Here is a 19,904-nt window from a genome sequence, read left to right on the forward strand (position 1 = left end):
CATTAGCAGGAAGCTGGAGTGAAGAGCTGGAGCCGGGTATTGAACCCAGGACACAGGGATCCTAACTGCTAGGCTAAACATCTCCCTCCCATGAGCTTTTAGAAGACCAGATTACTGAGGCTTCTCAGGATTGTTAATTCATAAACATGAGATTAAGGCGAATGAAATTGTTGGTGTTTGACGGTTTATGTCTTCTGCTGTACTGATTTCATATGGTTCAACCTGATAATGTTCACTTCATCTGTCTCCCATCAGTCTCAAGCTAATTCCAAGAAAGAGGCAATACTGCTAAACAAGTGGATTGTTCCAAGGCTGTATGGTGTTAAATTGACAGATGTGTTAATCACTTTACTAATGAACTTGAAAAACAAGGGTGGTTACCTACTGGGTAATTGTGAAAAATAGGTGTTAATTTTATTTTCCAGCATTTGTTTCTGGTATGAAATGAATATTAATGGTTTAATTGATTGTTAAATAGTAATTTTTTTGAGTGGGACTTCAGTTTCATGGTATTGAAACAATGTGGTTATAAATTATAATTGAGTAAAGGGTCATACACTGTGGTCACATCTTTCAGGGGAAGTTTCTTATTGATATTAGCCCTAATTTAACATCTAATTCTAAAATGCACATGTTGTTTCTGTATGTTAGTGGTTGGAAGGAATTAAAAGTAAATTCAATAGATTTTTTTTCTCACTGTGATGATTTTTTAATTGGTTAACCATCTTAATTCCATGTTTCACTGAAGAATCTTTAGTCTATGAAAACATTAGCCCTTAGCCTATTTAGATCATCAAGGAAGGAGGGGAAGTCCTTGAACCTAACCTCTGTCACAGTGCAAGGTGAAGTGCGTTTTTGGCCTCATAGATGTGCGGATTTTTCCTTGCCCAAGTGTTTGCCCCTAAAAACACAAAGAAGATGCCCTTCATCCCTTCATCAAGCTGTTTCAACTGATCCCTGTGCCTTTCACTTGGAGACATGAGCAGAGTTTCCTGAACAGTGTGATGGATCCTTTGCTCTGGGAAAATGTCAACACTTGAGTACAAGGCTCCACCTGGGATCCTTCCCACTGAAGCGTGATGTGCTTGTATCTATTGCTTTTATAAAACTTAAGTTTCCCCTGCTGCCACACACAGACTGTTACACCACTCTTGAAGAAAGTGGGGGTGTGTGTTAAATCAGATGATGATTCAAAAGAATGTTTTAAAGAAATGTCAAACCCTCTTCTGTAGAAGAAATCTTTTTTTTTTTCATTATTTATTTATTTATTTATTTTTGACAGGCAGAGTGGACAGTGAGAGAGAGAGAGACAGAGAGAAAGGTCTTCCTTTTGCCATTGATTCACCCTCCAATGGCCGCCACGGCCTGATCCAATGGCAGGAGCCAGGTGCTTCTCCTGGTCTCCCATGTGGGTGCAGGGCCCAAGCACTTGGGCCATCCTCCACTGCACTCCCTGGCCACAGCAGAGAGCTGGGCTGGAAGAGGGGCAACCGGGACAGAATCCGGCGCCCCGACCGGGACTAGAACCTGGTGTGCCGGCGCCGCTAGGCGGAGGATTAGCCTAGTGAGCCTTGGCGCCGGCTAGAAGAAATCTTAACTACAAAGATAAGGCAGCTAATTATTTACCACCTGTACACCTTAGGAAGACGAAAATGTTGCAGTCTCCATTTGCCTTTTCTTTATGCTTTTGCAATAAAATGTATGTTATGGAACTGGCACTGAGGTGACCAGTGGAATTGGGTCCTAGGAAAGCAACAGCATAAATAGGATTTATTATTGCTTACAAATTCTGCTTTACTCAGCATAGAATTACAAACATTGTTAATTCTAGGGCTTAACATCATCTTTCTGGCCTTGATCTAAAAGACAAAAAATGTGAATAAATCATTGGCATACTAATGTTGATGTGTATAATTATGTAGTTACTGAATACTATTGATTATAAACTGTGCTTTTTAAACTTTGATTTCTTTCTCAATGTCTTTCCCTCTTTCTATAACTCTGCCTTTGAGATAAATAAAATAATAAATAAAATAAATCGTTTTTGAAGAGGGAGAGAACAAAAGGAGAGAGGTTTTCACCCAGTGGTTTACTCCCGAAGTGGCTGCAAGGGCTGTGGCCGGACCAGGTCAAAGCCAGGAGCATGGAACTGCATTCAGCTCTTCCACGTGGGTGATAGGGACCCAAGCACTGGAATCATCTCCTGCTGCCTTCCCAGGCGTATTAGCAAGGGAGCTGGACCTGCAGCTGAGCAGCCAGGACTGGTGCTCATATGGGATGTCAGTGAGTTGTGCCACAATTCTGGCCTCTAAAGCTGCCTTCTTAAGCTTTAAAAATAAGTTAGTTCTTTAGAGCATTGCACTTTTTCCTAACTTTAAAAGGCAAACATTTTCCTTAGTGCTTTAACTTGTTAAGCTTTTTCTACTGCAAATGTAAAATACATGTATTTATTTTGAAGAATGCAAAAACCTGTTTCTGTACCACTCAGAATCATATAGCACACTATAGTGGGACAGGTACCAAACTTGGGAGAAATATGGCTGAAAATGGCCAGAAGAGTAGCCCCAAAGGGATGCCCGTAGCCCCCCAGGGTTCTGTGTTACCAGTGACAAGGGTTTGTCCCCACCCCTCCTGACTCTGAGAGGCAAGTCTGCCACTCAGTTAAAGAGGCGCCACGTGCAGTTCACTGTCCTCCCTTTTCAGTATTGCCCTGGTTCCCTCTTGAAGAGTCCCTGTATTCAGGGATGGTGACCTCAACTTTTTAGCCCTGTAAGGATGCCAGCAGCAATGAATTTTCTATTTTCTGCGAGGCTCACTCTAAATCAGATTCCAGCATTATGCTGGTGCATATATGTAAAGAGCCGGGCAATTGAGATTCAAATGTAATGAGCATGAAGTTTGCCTATTGAGCATGGCTGCCTTTGTTTTGCCCTGGTAGGTTCTTGGCCCCCAGAACAGTGCAGCTTTCCTTTTTGCTTCTGAAATCACCAGATCTAGCTACACAGGAAAAGATACCTTTTCTAACCAACCCAGAAATGAAACACAATCTGTTCTGGTTTCCTAGATTCATTTTTTTTTTAAATGATCTGAGCGATTTGGTTGTGAAGTCTTGGGAAAAAACACCAAAGTATTCTTTTTGAAACATGCAAATGTGTCTCTCCCATCACCTAGGAAACTATTATGGGACACCCAAACCTCCCAGCCAGCCAGTCAGTGGGAAAGTGATCACGACGGATGCCTTGCACAGCCTTCAGTCTGGCTCCAAGCAGTCCACCCCGAAGCGCACCAAGTCCTACAATGATATGCAAAATGCTGGCATAGTCCATGCGGAAAATGAGGAGGAGGATGATGTTCCTGAAATGAACAGCAGCTTCACAGGTAAAGGCCAGGCTGTGTCCTCATTAAAGGGGTGCGGGGAGAGGGGTGGCAGGAGGGGTTTGCAAAGACTTAAAAGAAGGATGCTGTTCTTAAGAGGAATTCAGTGAGGTTGCCAGAATTCTAGCTCTCACCACACGGTGCTCAGGGAAGAGGTGGTCCTTTCCTGGCCTACTTTTTGTACTTGTTCATAGAATTTCGTCGATGCCAACTAAATATCTTTAAGGGGCTGGGAGTTTAATGTGTGAACAGTGTCAGAATCATCGTGGTTTCGTTCTCTCAAACATGATATGGTATACAAGAAAAAAAGTGTGGATTTTGGCCTTGGAACATCTCTGTCATTATGACTGATTGCTGTGAAGCAGTATCTGAGAATTCGTTCCACAGGTTAATGTTCACTGATACTGTCAGGAAGGCCAGGAACATCTCCATGTCTGATCCCTTTATAGAGATATAGTGGGAATGTATCATGTGTTCAGTTAACTCATGCAGATTTTTGTCTATGCTTTAAAAAGGAAATATTAATATTGTGAAATACTAATCTTGTGAGGTTATATGTCACATAGGTATTCTGTATTGTATGGCCTATTGTGTTGATTGTGTTATGTATTTCCATCTACACTCGAGGCTGTCTGCCCCTAAGCTTAGGTGCGCTGTAATTTATGAAGGGATTTTCAAGAACAGAACCCTGTGACTCTGTGTGCCAGACAGTCTGGATGTTGGTTGTATGACTCCAGGAGCACCAGGAGGCTAGGATCTGTGTTCCCAGATTAGTGCAGTGACCCTGAGCCATTCAGGAATATTTTTTTCACCATATGCATGTTTGACTTTTGGTAATAGCTCAAATGCAACATCTGCATGAGACATGAGTAACTTCAGTCTTCAATATTGTGACTAAGGAGAGTGTCTTCTTTTTTCCGTTTTTCCTGTATAATATTCATGTATTGTCTTTAATGTTTTATTGTCATGGATGAGTTATTTTCAACATAGGAGAACTTCTCATATCACCATACTTTGACTTGAGAAAAGCTGACCCTGGGAAGGGGCTCGGTATTTCCTCTATGTGTCACCCAGTCTGATAGAATATTCTGGAAAACAATTGTTTCTTGTTGAATGCTATCTATAGGCTTTGTAGATCTTTCTAAAGTCTTGCCATTCATTAAGATGGCAATAAAAAATTTTTGGAATGACTTCGTCATAGCAGCAGCATAGCCCAACATTTTGTGTTTGTTTTTGATATATTTCAGTTGTTTTGTTGGCACATAATAACTGTACACACTAATAGATTACAGGTGACATTTCAGTACATGCATACAAATTGTAATGTTCAAATTAGACTAATAGACATACTCATTACCTCAAACATGTAACTTTTTTTTTTTTTTGCTTTGAGAACATTCAAAATCTTCCTTACCATTTTCAAATATACAGTTCATTATTGTCAGCCATAGTTACAGTACTGCACTGTTCAGGATTCCAAATCATTTCTCCTGTGTATCTGTACCACTGTACTATGCACTAGCCATCTGCCTTCTCTCTCTTCATTCCTCCCTCTCTCCTATATGCCCTTCCCAGACTCTGAGCCACTGTTCTACTTCTACCTTTATGAGATCACCTTTTCATTTCCATGTACATATAAGTGAGAACATGTGGTGTTTGTCTTTGTGACTTATGTTATTTGCATCAAAGTGAGTAGAACTGGAGGGCACTCTGTTAAGTACAGTGGACCAACCCTTTTTCAAGAAGTATTGGGTAAAGAAGGAAGGGGATTGTTTGCTATCCTGGTTTGGCTCTTGACAGTTTTCTTTTTATGAATGTGTTGTTTGACTTCATTCATCTGTAGAATCAGTAGCTAGGATTAGATCATTTCTAAGTTTCCCCTTTTAGCTCTGAGATTTAAATGCATGAAAATTTCCATTTTCTCAATAAGAATGAGTTAGGCTGACATATAGTTGCAGTATCTGGAAGAAAGTTGTCATCTTTTTTTTTTTTTAATTTTCTCTTTGAATAATTTTATTTAATATGTTGCTTTTTCAAGGACATAGGGCGGGTTTTTTTTTTTTGCTATTTTTTGAGATAAAATATATTTAATTTACTTTATATAAAGTCCAATGCTAGTGGCTCTGCTAAATAAAGAATTCAACAAATAATTTGTCATCTTTTATATATACTTTTTTTTGAAATTAGCTAATTCCAGAAATATGGTTCAGCCAGTTACGGTAGTTCTCACTGAAAGAAGAAAAGAGAATATGAAAAAGTGTTACCTTTCCTTTAAAAATATATGATATTTTAATGTCTTAATATTTCAACAATAAGAATAGCAAATCCTGACATAATAGACCAAGACACAGAACCCTTGGGAGATAAAACTTTACTTGTACTTCATGAGAGTAGAGTTGCATTGATAGCCCAAACACATAGTTAAGTAACTGTTAAGTATACAAAGAACACCTTTTGTGAAAGTGTTGTGTTCGTTATGGACAGCATGGAAACTGTGCAATAAACTAGTACAGCTGAGTCGCCTATTAATCACCTCCAAGAGACATCAAAATGTTGTTTGTGTTTCTCCCTCCTCCAAAGACCACTGTTGAACACTAGAGTGTTGGCAAGCACTTCCTTTTTATTGATGAACAATGGAAAAAACATTGCTTTGGCATGTCAAGAAATAATATTTACTGTGGGATCTATTTCTCAAGGGTTGACCACATAATGACAGATACTTTTCCAAGGTTTTTATTCACAAACCAGGTAGTTCAAATAGTTTTTCCAGTATAATAAAGCTAGTGAGTATCAGAGCTGCTTTTCCAACTTAGAAAGCCAGTCTCTAGAACCTAGGTGCACATTCGCTGTTATTTGTGTTGTAAATCAATTCATCAGCTCCATGGTGCTCCAAAGATTTTGAATGGTTGTTCATTGAGAGATATACATAAATGTAAAACAGTGTATAATTTTATTGTTTCTTATAGGTTTATTTATTTATTGGAAAGAGTTACAGAGAAAGAGGGAGAGAAAGAGATATTTCATGTGCTGTTTTTTGGTTTTGTTTTTGTTTTTGTTTTTGACAGAGTTAGAGAGAGAGAGATAGATACAGAGAGAAAGGTCTTCCTTCCTTTGGTTCATTCCCCAAATGGCCACCACAGCTGGTGCTGCGCCGATCGGAAGCCAGGAACCAGTGCTTCCTCCTGGTCTCCTATGTGGGTACAGGGCCCAAGCACTTGGGCCATCCTCCACTGCCTTCCCGGGCCACAGCAGAGAGCTGGACTGGAAGAGGAGCAACTGGGACTGGAACCTGGCACCCATAAGGGATGCCGGCTCCTCAGTGCGGAGTATTAACCAAGTGAGCCAAGGCGCCGGCCCCATCTGCTGGTTTATTCCCCAAATGGCCACAATGGCTGAGGATGGGCCAGGCCAAAGCCAGGAGCCAGGAACTTCTTCTAGGTGTCTTACATGGATGCAGTGACCCAAGCACTTGGGCTGTCTTCCACTGTCTTCCCAGGTGCATTAGCAGGAAGTTGGATCGGAAGTGGAGCAGCCAGGATTTGGACTTGAACTGGCACCCATATGGGATGTCAGCATTGCAAGCTATGATTTTACGTACTACAACACAATACCAGCCCCCAAGAATGTATCTTTTTTTTTTTTTAAGATTGATTTTATTTATTTGAAAGCAGCGTTACAAAGAGAGGTAGAGACAGAGAGGTCTTCCATCCACTGGTTCACTCCCCAAATGGCTACGGTGGCTGGAGCTGAGCCAATCCAAAGCCAAGAGCCTGGAGCTTCTGGGTCTTCTGCATGGGTGCAGGGGCCCAAGTACTTGGGCCTTCTTCTACTGCTTTCCCAGGCACATTATCAGGGAGCTGGATTGGAAGTAGAGCAGCCGGGACTCGAACCAGTGCCCATATGGGATGTTGGCTGGGACTTTAACTTGCTGCACCACAGCGCTGGCCCCAAGAATGTATCATTTTAAAACATGTATTTATTTGAGAAGTAGAGCGAAAGAGAAAGAGAGAACACTTCCGTTGCTTGTTTACTCTAAATGCAAGTTGATCCTAGGCTGAAGACAGGAACCAGGAATCTAATTCAGGTCTCCCTTTCTGGATGGCAGAAAGCCATATTTACACCAGCCATCACCTGAGGCCTCCCAGGGTCTTTATTAGCAGATAGCTGGAGTCAGGAGCTAGAGTGTAGTTTCAAACCCAGGCAATCCAATGTGGGACCTGGCTGTCTTAAGCACTAGGCTGAATACTTGCCTCAAACATTTATATATATTTTTTTTTGATAGGCAGAGCTAGACAGTGAGAGAGAGAGACAGAGAGAAAGGTCTTCTTTCCATTGGTTCACCCCCCCCCCCCCCAAATGGCTGCTACGGCCAGCACGCTGCACCAATCTGAAGCCAGGAGCCAGGAACTTCTTCCAGGTCTCCCATGCAGGTGCAGGGCCCAAGCACTTGTGCCATCCTCCACTGCACTCCCGTGCCACAGCAGAGAGCTGGACTGGAAGGTGCAGCTGGGACAGAATCTGGCACCCCAACCAGGACTAGAACCTGCTGTGCCGGCGCTGCAGGCAGAGGATTAGCCTAGTGAGCCGCGGCACCGGCCTCAAGCATTTATATTTTTAAAAGAAGCTTTAGAGAAGTTTTTCTTATGTGACTTTATGTACTCGGAGTCACTTCCAAAAGTTCTTGAGAGTATATGTGTGTTTGTGTGTGTGTGCATGTGCTGGTGTGTAAGTGTGTATAAATGCTTGAAAGCTTCTGGTTGACATAAATAAAAATGCCATTCATTTTCTGTTATGGTTTACAAACAGTTTTCACAAGTGTCCAGAAAACGTCCTGGAAATACGGGAGTTATTACCTTCTCAGGGATTACCTTCCCAGTTCTATGGAAGGGAATTCTGAGGAAGAGTGTGTATTCACCACTGAACCATAGGAGAACCAGACTCCCTATCTGCCCATTCACTCTCCTTGCAATATTCCAAAGTCCTCTTGGGATTCATTGGCAACCTTGAGTAAGAATGTGGCAGTAGAGCTCCTAAATGTTTGGTAGGTTAAATGAAAGATTTTTTTTTATAAATCACAGTGTACATCAAAGTGCGAGCCCTGATTGAGCCTGTGGATTCCTGAGTCTGCCCTATGTCTGCCCTTCCTGTACTTTCCATTTTATTCCAGAAGATGTGGTGGTATACGTTCTTTTTAACTGGAAATAAGACACAGAAAGCACACAAAATAAACATGAATATTGGATAGTCTAAAGTCCTTTTGTTGGAATTATATGTTATTTTTTCTCTAGGAATTGTAACATTCTGTTATTCCTCTCCTGTGGCTGAGATTTGGAGACACTGGGAGTACTTTTTTTTTTTTTTAAAAAACACGAATTTTTTGAACCCATTGTTCACCTGAGTCCCTCTGATTTCCTTTGTGGTGTGTTCCACTCATTTCCACTACTCTCTCTAGTTTTTATTAAAGGGTTTAATTAGCAGTGAATTTATTCATGTCTCCTATTGTGTTGGCAGTTACCAGCCTCTTAAATATAATATTAAAATATCAGTGGATTTCGTTTTTTATTAACTTGTACTCTTGGATACAAGTTACAAAACTGACTCACATTAATTTAAGCATAGATAGGACTTTGGGGGAATCAAGCAGTTGTAGAAGAAGAGCAGCTTTGATTTCAGGCACAGAAATATTGGATAACTTTTCGTATCTTTAACCTCTGCTTTCCTTTATGTGGACTTCATTCTTGCAAGTCTTGCCAAGATATGTCAAGATGGCTTCCACACATACAGCATAAGAATCCATCAGATAAATAACCCCAGCATCAACAGATTGCCTCTTGCTGGAGTAAAATTTTCATGCCTGATACCCGTTGGTTTGCCTTAGATCGTATACCTATTGCTGAACCAACCACAAAGGCATAAGTGATGGAGTACTCCTGACTGGCCAAGAGTGTTACCTGGAGCCAGGAGTTAGTTCCCACCTGGACTACGTGGACCTGGAATGTAAGGGGTGGTTTCTACAAGGATGCCTGAGTGCTTGTACCAGAAGAAGTGGGGATGGATACAGTGCTGGGAAAATTTCCATGCAGCATCCTTCGTGGGTAGTTTTGGTGAAAGTGTTGCCGAGTAGGCTTGACATGTCCTCCTTCCAACTTTTGTGTGCTCCTCATCAGAGAAAGCTTTGCCAACCATGTGTTATTATCCTCCACTCTGCATTTATGATGTCAGAAATGCCCGCAGGACGATTACTGTGGGAGATATAAAATCATTCTATCCCTTGATCAATGTGTTTTAAAGCCTGCTTGACATTTAATATCATCAGCCTCTATAAAAACTCACCCAAAATGTTAACAACCGTAATGCTGTTTGTGGCTACTTTGATGACATCACCCCTGATGTTTCTAGTTAATGAGAGGGCGAGGAGACTCGTGTACTTAGAGCCTTCCTTAAAGATCCATGTCAAATCAGTCCACCCACATGGCACTGTTATGAGGGTAACTGTCTTGATTTTCACAGGAATGTTCTCGACTTCTCCAAAAAAGGCTCCAGTGTGACTCACTGGTATAGCTGTCTCCATATTCTGAACTCTTTTTTACTTTCCAGCTTACTTTGTCAGTCTTTGATCTTTGCCAGTATCTACCAAAAATATTTTCAATGAATGACTTACATAAAAATGGATGATAATGCCACCCTGTGTCTTCAGCATGGAATTCTTTATTGCCCCGAGAAGTCTCTTATGTGTCACGAACCCAAACCTATGGAATGAGTGCCCATCAGTCTGGTTGGATGACTTTCCCAGTTTACAGACTCTTGACTTTGAGTGTTGCCTCGGTTTCACCTTTGCATCTTCAAGATTGTGAACGCTGCTTATCCAGGCACACTTTTCTCTGTGTTCCTTTTAAGTAAAATAGGTTTGTTGATTGTTTCAACGCAGTCTGTTGGAGGAACATCATTCTAAAAAGTCAGAAGTCACAGTGGGTGCCCAGCACTTAGGAAAAGAGCATTTTAAAATTCAGAATATGCAGGTAGTGCACTTCCCAGGTTTGAGACATGATTGCTAAATATTTTCTTGTTTTCTCTCCCTTTGTTTCTCCCAACCTGGTTCAACAGCCGATTCTGGTGACCAAGACGAGCACACTCTCCAGGAAACAACATTACCACCTGTGAATAGTAGCATCATCTCTGCTCCCATCACGGACCCTTCTCAGAAGTTCCCTCAATACCTACCTCTTTCTGCAGAGGATAATTTAGGTCCTCTACCTGAAAACTGGGAGATGGCCTATACCGAAAATGGAGAAGTCTATTTTATAGAGTAAAGTATACCATTATTCCTACCTGACTCGCTCCTTCTCTTCCTTTTCCCTTCCTTCCTTCCTTCTCTCCAGCAGTCAGGGATGTAAATTAAAAACAGGGGGATTGCTCACCCAATCATGGTCTTTCATAATGTTTAACAAGCTTTGCATAAAAAAATGTAATTAGCCATATCATCCTAGTTATTGAGTCTGAAGACTTTGAGAAAGCGGGAGGTGAGTAACTTCCTCGTAAGGTTACACAACTATTTATGATACATATCAGTTGGACTAACACTGAAGGTTTTATTTAGCCATTAAAAATAATAAACACTTTTTAAAAAATAATTCACATACAGCGTTCTTACCATTGACTTTTTTTTTTTTTTTTTTTTGACAGGCAGAGTGGACAGTGAGAGAGAGAGACAGAGAGAAAGGTCTTCCTTTGCCGTTGGTTCACCCTCCAATGGCCGCCGCGGCCGGCGCGCTGTGGCCGGCGCACCGCGCTGATCCGATGGCAGGAGCCAGGAGCCAGGTGCTTTTCCTGGTCTCCCTTGGGGTGCAGGGCCCAAGCACCTGAGCCATCCTCCACTGCACTCCCTGGCCACAGCAGAGAGCTGGCCTGGAAGAGGGGCAACCGGGACAGAATCCGGCGCCCCAACCGGGACTAGAACCCGGTGTGCCGGCGCCGCTAGGCAGAGGATTAGCCTAGTGAGCCGCGGCGCCGGCCTACCATTGACTTTTAAGACTTCTTCATATGAATACTTCAAAAAGTTCATGGAAAAAGAAAGTAAAAGATAAGCTTACTCGGTACAAAAAATAAATATAATTTATTATAGTATGTGTTTTCCATGAGTTTTTTTGAACACTTTATTTATTGTTATAGGTATGATTCCTTTGTCATATTTGTGATTGGCAAGCGCTTTCTCCAAGTCTGGGTTGTCTGTTCATTTTATATCTATATATATATATATAGATAATATAATTTATATATATGTGTGTATATATATATATATAAAATTTGTTTTTTGAGAGAGAGAGACCTCCCACCTGCTGGTTCACTGCTCAAATGCTCAGAACCAGGAACTCAGGTCTCCTATATAGGGGGCAGGAACCCAATTACTTGAGCCATCACCTCTGCCTCTCAGAGTGTACGTTGTCAGGAAGCTGTAATCAGGAGCCGGAGCTGGGAAGCGAACCCATGCGCTGTGATGTGGGATACAGACATCTAGCCTCTAGGTCACACACTCACCCTTCATTGTTCTAACAGTCTTTCCAAGACCAAATGTTCTTGATCTTCATGAGGTCTAATTTGTCAGCTGTTTTTTGTGGATTATGCTTTTGCTGTAGTAGCTATGGAATCTTTGCCTACCTCAAAGCCATTAAAGACTTTTATTATATTTCTTTTAGGAGTTTCGTAGTTTCACATTTTACATTTAGGTCCATGATCCCTTTTAAGTTAAATTTTTTTACATAATACAAGGTGTATGGATCAGTATTTGAGAATATATATATGGATGCTAAAGTCTTTCAAAATGATAAAACTTAAATCCTGTGTAAACATTTGATAATTAACTTTTTCTAAAAAGCTAAAAAATTTTGCAGTTGAAGTGATTCTGAAAAATGTATGATGAATGATTTTTATAACCAATAAGAATTTTTTAAATCAATTACTTTGATTCTATTGTTATTAAGATTCATCTTTTTATATACTACTTAAAATGAAAAAATAGTGGTCAAACTCTCAGGAGAATGAAAGCATAAATGAGTATTCATATGTACATATAGATTGAAACTGAACTACTGTTTGGGCCAGCGCTCTGGCACAGCTGGTTAAGCCACCACCAGCAGTGCTCCGATTCCAACCCAGCTCCCTGTTAATGCCCCTGAGAAACAGCAGAGGATGGCCCAGCTCTGGCCACTGTCACCATTTAGAGAGTGAGTAGATAGAAGATCCATTTGTCTCTCCTCTTACTGACTGTACCTCTGCCTTTCAAGTAAATAAAAATGCTTCTAAAAGAAACCAAACTACTCTTAAATGGCCAGTAAGAAAGGAGAGCATTGCAGAGGAATATAGGCAGGATCTCACTTTGATAAAGTATATGCTTTCATACCCACATACTGCATATACGGTATGTGTGCATTTGTTTCTGTGGGTATGTAGACAGAATTTCCAGAATTTATGAACAATGTGCATTACGAAGAACTGCATGGATATCAACAACTTCCTTGCATCACAGTAAACATCTTTTAAGTCCATTTCTCCATGAACTCTGTGATGTTTCCTTCTATATTTCTTTATGTAGAAAACATCTACAAGTATCTATAAACAGTTGGGTTTGAGTTAAGTAAAAGGAGTTTATTTTCTAATCACATTATACATTTCTGTAGGGTTTTAACTTTTTTTATCTTTAATATGTGTTTTGTAATTAGAGAAAACAATGAAGTTAAACTCAATTTTCCTAAACACATGAGAAAGAGGGAGAACACTTAGGTTCACAAAGCCTGTGTTTTAGTCCTATCTAGGAAGAAGTCTTAGACAACCAAATTAGAGCCCCTGAGTCGTCGGCCAACCAGAGGGAGGAAATAATCCATGGTTTCTTCGTATTCCTGGAAAATGCTTATTAAAGAAAGGGATACAAGTTCTGCTCCTAATTCCAGTTTCCTGGTAGTCTGTACCCCAGGAGGCAGCAGGTGAAAGCTTAAGTAGTTGAGTCCCTGCTTCCCGCAAGGGAGGCCTGGATTCGGTACCTCCCTCTCAGCTGTAGTCTGGCCCATTCCCTACCATTATAGGCATTTGGGAAGTGAAGCAAGTGCATGGGAGAGTTTCTCTCTGTGTCTATCTCTCTGCTCCCTGTGCCTCTCAAAAAACAAACAAACAAAAAACAGAAGGACTGGAAGATGTCATCTTTTCCCGGGAATTAGGGAAGTATAGTGGTTAAGAACTCACCCCAAAACTCATGCTGTCCACCTCTTTCTAGTTGGTGACCTTGGGAACTTGTGGGGACCTCTTTGCATCTCAATTTTCCATGAGTGGAAAAGGAAGACATGAATGTCAAGAGTCGTACTTACCTTGTCAGTCTGTTCTGAGAATGACAGGAGACAGTGAGCATAAAGTACTTAAGTACTTAGACCAGTTCTAATCAGTGGCCGCTGTTGTCGTTATTACCATTTTTGTCACCATCTTCTGGTTATTACAGAGGAGTACAGACATTGTTAAAAAAAAAAAAAACAAAACAGGATGTCAGCTGTAAGATCAGGATTTTCTACTTAGCTTTTGCAATAAATTGCCTTTAAAATTATTTCCATTAGTGAGGAAGAACAGTGCTGAGAAAAGGAAAGTATAACAGAGGCATTCTTAGTAATAGAATACAATGTGAGACTCAAATTACTGGAAGAGAAGGCACTAGTAATTTTGCTTAAGAGTGGCTTAATATGTTTGAAAAAAGAAAGTTGGACATGTTCACAGTTAATAAGATGGTGGCCCCAAACTGGCAGCCTTCCATAAAAGCACAATGTTCTACCTACTTCTCATGATTTCCTTTAGCTTTTAGCTGATGTGAAGCTGTTGTTTCATTGAATTAATATTTAATAGAAAATTATATAAAAATGGAGTTTGACAATTGTGAGACTTTTGTCTATAGCTGTCAAAATCCACAGATATTGATTAGTTACATACTATTTATATCTTTAACTTAAATAACCTCGTTACTGAGTTGTATGTTTCATTCTCATAAACTGCCGCTTAGATGATTGTTTATTTAAGATTTATTTTATTTACTTGAAAAGTAGAGTTACAGAGAGATTAGGAGACAAAGAGTGACCTTCCATATACTGATTCACTCCCCAAATGACCATCATGGCCAGGGCTGGAACAGGCTGAAACCAGGAACCAGGACCTTCTTCCAGGCCTCCCACATGGCTGCAGGGGCCCAAACACTGGGACCATCTTCTGTTGCTTTCCTAAGCACATTAGCAGGGAGCTGGATCAGAAGTGGAACAGCTGAGACTTAAACTGGTTCCCATATGGGATGCTGGCATCACAGGTAGTGGCTTAACCCACTAGGGCACAGCACCAGCCCCAGATGATTTCACATTGAATAGCAAGTTAAATTTCATTACAATTGAGTCTGCTTTGTTTTATGCATGTGTATATATATTTGAGCATGTATTAGTTTTGTGGTTTGTGGGAAACCTAAGAGATTTTGGAAAGCAAAAAGCACATGTAAATATCAAGCATGAATTTAGAAACTCTGGATATTGTGTGGAAAATGAACATAAGACTCTGAAAGGAGAAGCAAATAAGGCAGACCGGCTAAGGAGCTTAGGATCAACGAACAACAGACAGGGAGTTGCTTGACCTTTCTTTCCTGGTGGGGTGGGGGGAGGAAGAGAGAGAGAGATCACTCCCTAAATGGCCACAATGGCCAGGATTGGACCAGGTTGAAGCCAGGAGCCAGGAACTGCATCCTCATCTCCCAGATGAGTGGAAGGGGTCCAAGGCCATCCTCTGCTGTTTTCCCAGGAAAGAGGCCTCCTTCACAGCAGTGTTATTTCAACAGTGGCTGTAGTGCAGCCAACCCACAGAATAATCTGCATTTGCAACCTCACCTGCACCAGCCAAGGTCAGGTGGGGAACCACAACAACGTGCTACAGGGTGTGACAAGCAGCCCAGCCCTCCCTGGCCGCTGTTTCCACAAAGGCTCAGCATCCAGCTGGCCCTGTGATTGCAAGTGGGCAGTAAGAGTAGACTGCAGAGCCCACGTGCTGGGGGTGTGGACCTCCACACCCACCTGGCATCAAAGACACACCCTCTGCTAACTCCCCACTGGCGTGGTGTCAGGATGTTTAGAGAGAAAAGAATCTGAACAGATGCTGGTACCTGTAAGTGGTCAGATGAGTAGTCCTGGTGGCAGTGGTTGTTACTGTTTTTCAATTTTTAAAAAAGATTTATTTATTTTTCACTTGAGAGTCAGAGTTACACAGAGAGAGGAGAGGCAGAGAGAGAGAGGTCTTCCATCCGATGGTTCACTACCCAATTGGCTGCAATGGCCAGAACTGCGCCAATCCGAAGCCAGGAACCTGGAGCTTCCTCTGGGTCTCCCATGTGAGTGCAGGGCCCAAGGACTCTCTCCATCTTCGACTGCCCTCCCAGGCCATAGCAGAGAGCTGGATGGGAAGAGGAGTAGCCGGGATTAGAACCGTTGCCCACATGGGATGCTGGCACTTCAGGCCAGGGCGTTAACCCGCTGCACCACAGCGCCAGCCCCATTTCACTTTCTTCATTGTGTTTTTCCTTTTGTTACAGTTTTTAAAACAATTTATTTATTTGAGAGGCAGAGTTACAGAGAGAGGAAGAGAGAGAGACAGCAAGCTTCCAACTCCTGGTGTACTCCCTAAATGGCAATAGCATGTGCCAGGCTGAAGTCCAGAACCTGGAACTCCATCCAGGTCTCCCATGTGGGTGGCAAGGGCCATTTTGCACTGCCTTCCCAGACGCATTAGCAGGGGGCTGGATCAAAAGTGGAGCAGCCAGGACTCCAGTGCTCATTTGAGCTGTTGGCATCACAGGTGGTGGTTTAACGTCCTGTGCCAAAACACCAGCCCCTCTATTAGCACAACTGAATTGACATGTTTTTCACTTAAGACAGGATTTTATTTTTAACAATTAATATGATTTTAGTCCAAAGTAACAAATAATGCCACTTCCTTCTAACCCCATATTTATAACCTAAACTAAGAGGAAAAAGTTAAGTAACTGACTAAATTTCAAAAAAATTTTGGATCCGGCACAGTGGTGTAGTGGGCTAAGCCTCCGCCTGCAGCACCGGTATTCTATGTGGCTGCTGGTTCTAGTCCAGGTTGTACCTCTTCTAGTCCAGCTCTCTGCTGTGGCCTGGGAAAGCAGTAGAAGGAGGCCCACGTCTTTTTTGCCTCACACTCTCGTGGGAAGACTTGGAAGAATCTCCTAGCTCCTGGCTTTGGATGAGCCCAGCTTTGGCCCTTGTGGCTATTTGGGGAGTGAACCAGTGGAAGGAAGACCTCTCTGTCTCTGTCTCTGTCTATAACTCTGCCTCTTAAATAAATAAAAAATGGTTTTTTTTCTTCATTGATTTTTATTTCTGGTTTGTAGCCAGAATGAGTAGACTTGGAGTTCCTTGCCCCACTCGCTTTGCTGCATGGGGTGGATGTGGAGGCCCTGGCAGAACTTTGTCCCCATGGTCTTAGTCTGCTGTGGAGGCAGAAAAGCTGTGTCTATGTAGCCGTCCTCATGATCTTCCCAACATGGTGGAAAAGCAGTGTCCTTGTGGACATTTTTGCACACTTTGATCTTCAAGGCTTGGCTCACTGTTTGTACAAACACTTCATCCAGAGTCAGGCTGTACCCTCTGGAAGGCAGTTGGGGCACATGCTTAGTTGCTTGGCCCCGGTGCTGTTTATGATAGGTAATTTGGAGTTGCCCTCAGTATGTCCCAAGCATAATTCAGGACATTATGATTAATGGTGTGTTTTAGTCACTTTGAGCCACTTGAGAGAGTTGAGGGAGTCTCACACTGTCATTAGAATTCTTATATATCGGTCGGCACCGTGGCTCACTAGGCTAATCCTCCGCCTTGCGGCGCCGGCACACCAGGTTCTAGTCCCGGTCGGGGCACTGGATTCTGTCTCGGTTGCCCCTCTTCCAGGCCAGCTCTCTGCTGTGTCCCGGGAGTGCAATGGAGGATGGCCCAAGTGCTTGGGCCCTGCACCCCATGGGAGACCAGGAGAAGCACCTGGCTCCTGCCTTCGGATCAGCGTGGTGCGCCGGCTGCAGTGCGCTGGCCGCGGCGGCCTTTGGAGGGTGAACCAACGGCAAAGGAAGACCTTTCTCTCTGTCTCTCTCTCTCACTGTCTAACTCTGCCTGTCAAAAAAAAAAAAAAAAAAAAAAAAAAAAAGAATTCTTATATATCATGGGGATAATGAGTAAAGTAGCAGCCTTCCATGTGAATTCCAGGACTTAAGATTTAAGTCATAGACAAATTTAAAATGATGTTTTCTCTTTGACGAATGTGAAGATTAGAAAATAAGTCTAGACAAGGGCAGACAGGATAGGCAAGGAGTATCATTTGTAACTTATTTTTCGTAAATAAAACTGGTATTTCATTTCCAGCTTCCAGTAAAGGGGCAATTAATTATACCTTAAGAAGGTAAGAAGCCTGCTCAAGACCTTCCCCAAGCCAGTGTGTTATTCCAAACTCAGGCTCTCCTCTGGTTTGAGTTTGATGTTGGAAAGTATCTTTATTTTGGTTGGGGAGCAGGTATTTCAAAATTTCTTCTGTCACTGGGCTTTTGGCTATTTTGGTTTTAAACAACTTTCTTGTTTTTGTTCCTTCTTTGCAGCCATAATACAAAAACAACATCTTGGTTAGACCCTCGGTGCCTGAATAAGCAGCAGAAGCCCCTGGAAGAGTGTGAAGATGATGGTAAGGACAGGGAAGGTCTTGGGTTCAGTGAGGTGGGGGCGTGTTCCCAGGTGCAGGTTCTGAAGGGTGCTAAGAAGGGCAGTGGAGTTGTAACAGTTTTGGAAAGGTAATCCAGTTTCTAGTAAGTGTGCTGTGGTTTACCAAAGTGGAGGAAGTCAGAATTGCTGCAGAAGAACCATTTGTTCACATCTAGAAGCAGGTGCACAGCAACAACTCCATCAGAAACAGAACTTCAGCACAGTCTGAAACCATTCAGATGCAGGCATGTCTTCCCACTCGAGAGACCAGGAGCCTCTAGAAAATTCTAGAAACATAGAAACCAAAGATGTTGGGGCCACTCACACTGGACCTTCAATCTACGTTTTGAAAATCATTGGGGATGGCCGGCGCTGTGGCCCACTTGGCTAATCCTCCACCTGCGGCGCTGGCACCCTGGGTTCTAGTCCTGGTTGGGGCGCTGGATTCTTTCCCAGCTGCCCCTCTTCCAGCCCAGCTCTCTGCTGTGGCCCGGGAAGGCAGTGGAGGATGGCCCAAGTCCTTGGGCCCTGCACCCGCCTGGGAGACCAGGAGGAAGCACCTGGCTCCTGGCTTGGGATCGATACAGCACGCCGGCCATAGCAGCCATTTGGGGGGTGAACCAATGGAAGGAAGACCTTTCTCTCTGTCTCTCTCTCACTGTCTAACTCTGCCTGTCAGGAAAAAAAAAAAAAACAAAAAACAAAAAACACTGGGGACAAAAATCAAGATGCCCTCTTGAATTCTATGTATTTTATGACTCTATTAATTTCCCCATCTTGAGTGTAAATAATGCAGATACTGCATTTAATTTAGGAATCACTGTACAACTTAGAACATACCTAGAGTATCTGAAAAGTGTATGCTACCAAGAAAGAGACAAAGGTATTAGCCAGAGCCCTCCCTCCTGGTTAATCTCGGAAACACACTAAAAATCAGAATTTTTTAAAAAGATTTATTTATTTATTTGAAAGTCAGAGTTACACAGAGAAAGGAAAGGCAGAGAGAGAGAGGTCTTCCATCTGATGGTTCACTCCCCCATTGGCTGCAGTGGCCGGAGATGCGCCGATCCGAAGCCAGGAGCCAGAAGCCTACTCCAGGTCTCCCATGCGGGTGCAGGGGCCCAAGGTCTCGGGCCATCTTCCACTGCTTTCCCAGGCCATAGTAGGGAGCTGATCAGAACAGGAGCAGCTGGGTCTTGAACCGGTGACCATATGGGATGCTGGCACTTCAGGCCAGGGCCTTAACCCGCTGTGCCACAGCGCCAGCCCCAAAATAAGAATTTTTGTTAAAAAAGCTTATTTCAGAGCTTTGGAGTTTGTAATTCCTTCTGTTTTTTTCCAGTTTACAGATGTTTATCCTAAGTTCTATGAAAATTATTTTTTGACATGGACATACAGCTTACTTTGCATCTCATTATTCACTTGATACTTGAACTAGTACAATTATTGAATAAAAATTCAAGTAAGATAACACAATTTTATTAGTTTGTCCCTTAGTGCAGAGGTATTGTATATATACATTTGAGGTTTGTTTTTGAATGTATTTTTTTTTTAATTTTTTAAAAACTTATTTGACAGAGAGAGGGAGAGAGAGAGGGAGAGAGAGAGAGAAAGGTCTTCCTTCTGTTGGTTCACTCCCCAATTGGCTGCCACAGCCGGTGCTGCACCTTTCCAAAGCCAGGAGCCAGGTGCTTCCTACTGGTCTCCCATGCGGGTGCAGAGGCCCAAGCGCTCGAGCCATCCTCCACTGCCTTCCCGGGCCAC

At 42.5% G+C, this 19,904-nt stretch overlaps 1 protein-coding gene across 36 annotated transcripts in view; it reads left to right on the plus strand.

The window, feature by feature from the left end:
- Positions 1-19,904, plus strand: part of MAGI1 (membrane associated guanylate kinase, WW and PDZ domain containing 1) — a 685,324-nt gene that overhangs the window by 567,400 nt on the left and 98,020 nt on the right. For all 36 annotated transcript variants that reach the window (XM_008260889.4, XM_008260891.4, XM_008260892.4 and 33 more), the window contains 3 exons: positions 3,172-3,378; positions 10,480-10,681; positions 18,041-18,123. In XM_008260889.4, the coding sequence (XP_008259111.3) occupies positions 3,172-3,378; positions 10,480-10,681; positions 18,041-18,123 (492 nt within the window). The remainder of the gene's footprint in view (positions 1-3,171; positions 3,379-10,479; positions 10,682-18,040; positions 18,124-19,904) is intronic.

Source organism: Oryctolagus cuniculus, chromosome 10 (genome assembly GCF_964237555.1).
Source record: "Oryctolagus cuniculus chromosome 10, mOryCun1.1, whole genome shotgun sequence".
NCBI lineage: Eukaryota > Metazoa > Chordata > Mammalia > Lagomorpha > Leporidae > Oryctolagus > Oryctolagus cuniculus.